Source organism: Phymastichus coffea, unplaced genomic scaffold (assembly GCF_024137745.1).
Source record: "Phymastichus coffea isolate CEN01 unplaced genomic scaffold, Cenicafe_Pcof_1.1 PCOF00156, whole genome shotgun sequence".
Lineage (NCBI taxonomy): Eukaryota > Metazoa > Arthropoda > Insecta > Hymenoptera > Eulophidae > Phymastichus > Phymastichus coffea.
In genome coordinates this window covers 132,366-139,084 of record NW_026706967.1, presented here as the reverse complement: position 1 = coordinate 139,084, position 6,719 = coordinate 132,366, and the positions used below count along the sequence as shown (strand labels likewise).

The window sequence follows — 6,719 nt, the reverse complement described above, 5'->3', positions numbered from 1 at the left end:
GAAAAACGAGAGCAATTTCGGGGACCTCCGCTAGCGCGGGGACCCCATTGTGCAATCGTCGAACAATGAGGATGGACTCCAGCGACCTCGGCTTTGGAATTTGCATGGCACGCAGCATATAAATCAGCGACCCGCAGTGCCGAACGACGCAACGTTGCGAAAGTCGGCTCTTTTGCCCTTACGCGGGAGCGAGAGACAACTCGCCGCGTGTGACGCTTCCTTCACTTGCCCTTTGTTTTTTCGTTTCTCTCGCTCTTTCTCTCTCTTCCAGACGTATTTGCCGCGGCGGTCGAATGCGCGCTTGCACGTCGAGAATTTTTTTTTAATACTCCGAGAAACGCTTTTGAGAAAAACAATTCAGGAAAGGAAAACGCTTTGAACAGTTGTTTTTTTTTATCGAAAAAATATTCTAAAAATTGAGCGAGGAGTTAACTTTCCAGAATGTTTTATGGATCGCCAGCTTGAAACTTCGTGTTGCTAAGGTACGATAAGAAAGATAATTGAGAAAGAGTTACGTATATAAATGACTGATAATCAGCCTTCGAGTGTTTGACTTCCTTCGCTTCATTCATATTTTATTTGGCGATAAAAAACAACGAGCCGCTCGCGAGTCTGCAGAAGACATTTTGTTTGATAAGACTCGAATTTTCGATCTCTTATCAAATTTGACACGTGCGCGATAAAAATTTGCTCAATTTCATCAAAGCCTCGGCAAACTGGTAACGCGACTTGACGAATCTTGCGGGACAGGTGAGAAAAAATAAAGGAAAATCATATTGGATTATGAAATCAGAGAAAATAAATAACAAACAAAAACAAAAGTATATTATTTAAAAAAATGTTGCTTATGTATTTGATTTAGTTATTCACGATATAACAATAGTCTTATCTCGTTTAGCTGACTACCATCGTTATAGTAACGTCATCACCTTAACTTCTTTCTTTTTGATTATCTCGTCCAACTGCATTATGTACATCACAAAAAAAAGAAAAACTTAGCCGCGATGACAACATAACAACAATGAGAGCATTGGGGAAAAAATAAATATAAAAAAGAAACAAACGATAATATAGACGTATCGAACGGCTTCATGGCCTATGCGCGAGTTACAATAATTGTACGATAATAATGGTAGTAATCTAAGGGGAAAAAAAGTGAGCGAGAGCGAGAGAGAAAGAGGTAGAGGGGCCAATTACAACTAAAACCATTCGCACGTATGACGCGCAAGCGACGTAAGCGTCGCGGGCTAATCTATAATTTAAGCGTCATCGTCGGTTCGTGTTCGGCCACGCGAACAAATTATTAAACCCTATATAGCCAAGTCTTTGGACACGTAACGCTTATACGTGCATGTGTGTGTGTGTGTGTGTGCGTGTTTGTGTGTGTGTGTGCGTGTGCGTGTGTGTGTGAGAGAGAGATAGCATGCGCGAGGGCGACAGAGTGCTTTGACGGGCAGACCGACGTGGATCACTCTCCCCGTGTTTTTTACTGTCAGAGGAACTTGTATACCAGTTAACATCATTCACACTATTCCACGAGAATGTCGTCTCTTCTTATTATTCGAAATTTTATTTTTTTTAATTTTTTTTCATCTATTTTCTCTAAAAAATTTTTTTCTTATCTCCTCTTGCTTCCAACTATCGTAGGCTAATGAAAAAAAAACTGAATTTCCCTTCTTCATTCGCTCGCTCAGTCATCATCACATGTACTCGCGCGTGCGTTTTCTATACAGTATCTATGTATAATTCATATATATTTATATAATATCATTTATTCTCTTCACGCTTGAACGCTTATTGAAAAAAAGAACATGAAATCTACTCTGCTCTGCGCAATACGCGTCCTCCTCTTTCTTATGTACAAATAGAGCGCTAAACCCCGTCGATCGCTAAAACAAGACGTGTTCATTCGTGCAAATAAAACGTTTTCTTCTCTTTCCTCCATCCCTGGTCCGCGCGGGCGCGCCGTTTCGCGCCGACGTGGCGATTGTCGAGCTGCACACTCGGGGCGACCCTTGCCAAGCGAAGCAATGATAATTGGAAAAATAAAATTAACATTCCCTTCGGATGGCGGGCCCTAGTCGAGAATCGTACGTCGAGGTGAAAGAGGCTGGCCCCTCGAGGACGGCGGGACATCACAATATCGAATCGCTAATCGACTTGGCACTTCCGAGCGGCGAACGAGGAAAGCAAGAGAGCGGGTCTATCTACACCAACGAGGCGCATTGTAGAGAGAGCGGATAGCGTCCGACGGGGCAAACGGCGGCGGCAGCCGGGCGCTGGCTGTGCCAAAGCGAGCTTCACCTAGGGCGGTGGGCGTCGAGGGCAAAGAGGCTGCTGGGGCTCTCGCGGGACAGGTCGACCTCCTCCTCCTCCTCGTCGTTGACGTCGCTGTTGGGCGAGTGGCTCATGGGTGAGCCGCCGCCGCTGCTGTGCGAGTGCGGCCGGGCGGTGTAGTGCCTGGCGCCGGCCATGGACAGGTCCTCGGGCTCGGTCTGCTCGGGCAGGCTGGCCAGGTTGAGTGGCATCGCCGCGGCGCTGCACGCGGGCGCGGGCGGCTCGCGCGGCCGCCGCGCCTCCGCGAGCTCGGTGCTGACGAGGCTCGCCGGCAGCGCGGTGCACTTGTGGTGGTTGAGGTGGTGCCTGCGGCGGAAGCGCGACAGGCAGTGCTCGCATTTGAACGGCTTCTCGTCCTTGTGGATGAGCACGTGAGCCTTGAGCTGGTTGCTGTCGCTGAACTTGGCCGTGCACACTTGGCACTGGTAGGGCCGCTCGCCGGTGTGCACGCGCAGATGCCGGCGCAAGTTGGCCACCTGCACGAACTGGCGGTCGCAGTGGCTGCAGTGGTAGGGCTTCTCGCCGGTGTGCAGGCGCATGTGCGTCTTCAGGTGGTGGTCCCGGGTGAACCTGCAACGATGCGACGCTCGCGTCAGTCGGCGCTGGGCCCGCGGCGGCTGCGACCACTCACCTCTTGTGGCACTCGGGGCACTTGAAGGGCTTCTCGCCGGTGTGGGTCCTCTCGTGGTTCTGCAGCACGTGCTTGTAGCCGAAGGACCTGGCGCAGATGGCGCAGGTGAACACCTTGTCCCTGGGGTCGCGATGCGACTCGGGGCTGCCGGAGCTGGCCGGGCTGGGCGCCGCTGCCTCGCTGCTCGCCTCGGGGCCCGCGGCTTCTCTCGAGGGGCCGGCCTTGGCGGACTGCTGCTGCTGTTGCTGCTGATGCTTCTTCTTCGGCGGGCCGCCGGCGGCCGGCTTCTTGCCGGCGGCCGCCACGTTGTTGTTGTTGCAGGCGGCAGCCTGCAGCCCGGGCGACAGCGGCCCGGCCGCCTGCTGCAGCGGCGGCGAGGAGGCCGAGGGCGGCGCCCAGCCACCGAACAGTTGGTGCCCGTAAAGCGAGGGGCTGCCGAGACTAACGGGGAAGGTGCCCGCGGCGAGCAGCGCCTGGCACTGGGCCGCGATGATCTGCTGGGGCGTCAGCATCGAGGTGAGCGAGGCCGCGGCAGCGGCCGCGGCCAGCGCCTGGTTGGAGAACATGCTCGAGGCCGCCTGGCCGCCGTTGTTGTTGGCGCTCACGCTGTTGTTGTTGTTGTTGTTGTTGAGCGGCGGCGGCGGCGACGACTGCTGGCGGTGCTTCTCCGCGGCTTCCTGCTTCATGGCTAACAGTCCTGTGGAGCAGCGGAGCGCACGTGCGCGGTCAGAGCTTGGCTCGGCCAGCCGGCGCGGACCGACTTTCCTTCTCGACGGCGACGCGCGCGCTCGAGTCCTCCTCCTGCCTGCCTGCCTGCCTGCCTGCCTGCCTGCCTGCCCCTCCGCCGTCTCCTCTCCGCTGTCGAGAGCGCGTGTGCGCGCTCCATTCACGTATCGCCCACCCACGCGCCCAGCGCTTTCGAGGCCGTCGCCTTCCCGATTTGCCGCTTTCGGCGGCCTTTCACGCTTTACTTGTTTTGGTCAGTCGGCCGCGCGCCCGTCGCCGGCGTACTTTCCACTCTCGCCCGCGAGCTTCCGCTCTGAGCAAACCTCCGATTCTCTCGGGTCGCTCCGCGGACGAGACGAGGCCCGTACATGGCCGCTGGCGACGTTGCTCGCTGATGGAACGAGAGCACGGCTCGACTTTAATTAGAGAACGAGAAAAAAACGCGACGAGTGCGCGAGGGGGACGTTGGCGCATTCTCTCTCCCTCTCTTCCGCGTTTTCGGGAAAAAACGGCAGAGAAAGAGAAGAGAACGACCGAGCGATCTCTCGTCCGCCGGGGATGCGATTATCGATTTTTTTTTTGCAACGCAGAAAGAGCGGAGAGGGTCGTTTGGTCGATCGCAACGCGTCGCTGCGCAGCGGCGCCGAGCGAGGGACCGTGGTCGGCGCGATCGAGAGCGCGGCCGAGCAATGTCTCCGGCGCGCCTCGCGCCCCGAAACAAAAACAGCGGCAGCGGGCCGTACTTTGCGCCGCGAGCGCAGACGAGGCTCTCGCGGGTAAGGAGCAGCGTGGTCGACAGAGCGCCGGGCGGCCGGAAAACGACACGGGGAGCCGGCGGGCAGTCGGGACGGCGGCCGCGAGCGACGGCGAGCCCGCGGTCCACTCGGCCGCGCGCGATCGGGCTACGTTAACGCGCGGCACGCTGGCCGCTGCCTCGCGCTCCTTCGATGTTTGTTTTGATAAGCGAGCCGCTTCGCGCGTGTTTATCCGGCACGCCGAGCGTCTTATCGGGACTCGAATGCAAAGCTCCGGCGAGGCTGCCGAGCGCGCTGCGAGCGAGGCTTACCTGCGGTGATCTGCGCCTCGTACGACAATGCCATCCTCTGGGATTGGTCCTGCTCCCCGAGTTTGTCACTGAGACACTCCATCCATATCACGGGCGCGGCGACAACCAGCGGCGAGTCCGGGGCCGAACGAAACGGGGGCGAGGGGAGAAACAAAAAAAAGCACTGGACGTCGCTCGCGGCACACAGCAGCTCGTCGGCTGACGGACGTCGGCGAAAAATAAATAACCAAGCGAAGCGGTGGCGTAGTGGAACTCTGCGCAACGAAAGAGAGCTGGTAGTCCGTCGACGAGCGAGCGAGCGAGCGAGCTGGCGACGACGAGAGTTGAACGGCGATCCTCGGGCTGCGCTGATCTAGCAAGCACTGAATGGTCGACGGCTCGGCGCCGCGACTCATAGCCAGCGCGCGCCTGCCCGCGGTGCCCCCACCACCGCGACAGCCGCCGCCGCCACCACCACCACCACCACCGTGTGCGGCGCTGTGCGCCGAACGAGCGGCTCCCCGAAACCCGAGGGCGCAACCCCCTTTCGCTCTCGGCGCGCTGGTGGGGCGCACACGCGAAAGCGAGAGTGGCCGAGCCGAGTGCGCCGGCGGGGGGAGGGGGGAGCCCGCGAGCGCTCGGCTGCTCGCGCGTGCGGGGTGGGTGGACGGTGCTGCTGCTGCCGCCGCCGCCGCTGCCGCGAGGACGCGTCGCCTGCCTCGCGGGCCCGACGCACGCGTGCCACCCCGAGGGGCGACGTCGCGAGCGCGCGTTGACGATTTTCTCCCGTCGACGAGCGGTGCATCGCGCCCGCACGATCGATGTCCGCACCGCGGGGCTTAGACGCGCGCGATTATTCTTTACTTTCGTTTCTTTTCTTATCGCGGCGAAACCGTCTCGCGTGCGGCTACCTGTCGCGCCGGAGATGTCCCTCTTGCGGGGGTGGCGTGTATATCGCTTCTTGGCATCCCCTGTTAGAATGCGAGCTCTCGGCGGTGGCAAACAATTTATCGTCGAAAAGCGATGTTTGTTGCTTGCGTCCAAGAGGAGGAGAGTGATGATGCGTTCGAAGGGATCGTCGGAAAATTAATTTCGATTGAAAATTTCGTCGTGGCATTGTCTAACTTTAAAGCAGTTCAATCGAGAAGAACGCCAGGACAAATTCAATCAGCAGAGTAAACGAGACCAGTAAGCAAAGGCCAACGATAGGTTGTGACTAATATCGTAGCATTTGATCAAATAAAGGAGTCACACTCGACGAGCGTGGAACACGCCGAGAGGCGAGGTGCGCACGAATGAAGAGCGAGAAGGCGCCTAATTCCGCAGCGATTGGTATCAAAACCAGTGGCGACCGCAAGAATTCCAGCGGATACCGCAAATCTCCCGGCTAAATATGATTCTAAGCCGGAGCTTGGACAATGGGTTAGTGCCGGCGCAGTCCCGTCTAGGCGCACTGTCCTGGCACCTTGCGAAAATTCGTCCGGAAGAAATTTACGCACTCCGGTAAGCCGTTCACTCGTCGTCGAAACGAAACGCCCACGAACGTAACTCTTGACAGGAGCCGGCCTGTCGATGCCGAGGGAAGAGCGTAGCGAAAGGAGAGACGACGCAATGCAACGTCACCACGCCACCTTTTTACGACAGAAGCTCAGAGTAATCGTTGAATAATCATGGGGACGAATGGGCGGGGAAAGCGGTCATAACTCTACGGGGGTTTCTCTTGCGCAATGACAGCTTTGTGCCTTTGGGTTTATTGCACTTTGCCTTTGTACGCCTAATGCATGTTGCGTCTGCGATTCAACCCAGATGGAATTCGCTGCTGCGATATGACGGAGAAACTAAAAAACTCGTGGCTTTAAAAAAAAAAAAAAAAAAAGTACCAGTCGCCGCCGTCCAGTCGCATTTGAACGCTGGCTAAAAAACAATCCGGAAGTTAACTGGAGTCAAGTATGGTTGATTCTGCTGTAGGTAATAACGAGG

At 56.8% G+C, this 6,719-nt stretch overlaps 1 protein-coding gene across 1 annotated transcript; it reads right to left on the bottom strand.

Annotated features, from left to right (window-relative positions):
- Positions 1–782: 782 nt before the first annotated feature.
- LOC131672670 (protein krueppel-like) lies at positions 783–5,136 on the bottom strand. Its single transcript, XM_058950043.1, has 3 exons — positions 4,761–5,136; positions 2,969–3,665; positions 783–2,907 (listed from the first exon to the last, which is right to left on the bottom strand). The coding sequence occupies exons 1-3, from the start codon at positions 4,840–4,842 to the stop codon at positions 2,301–2,303; spliced, it is 1,386 nt and encodes a 461-aa protein (XP_058806026.1). The 5' UTR covers positions 4,843–5,136; the 3' UTR covers positions 783–2,300.
- Positions 5,137–6,719: the final 1,583 nt, after the last annotated feature.

Bases quoted from the DNA above. Each gene is read 5' to 3' on its own strand.
- LOC131672670 (XM_058950043.1), bottom strand. From the start codon at position 4,842: ATGGAGTGTCTCAGTGACAAACTCGGGGAGCAGGACCAATCCCAGAGG. The intron at 3,666-4,760 runs GTAAGCCTCGCT...GCTGCTCCACAG, and splicing joins CGAGGCGCAGATCACCGCAG to GACTGTTAGCCATGAAGCAG. The intron at 2,908-2,968 runs GTGAGTGGTCGC...GCATCGTTGCAG, and splicing joins TGCCCCGAGTGCCACAAGAG to GTTCACCCGGGACCACCACC.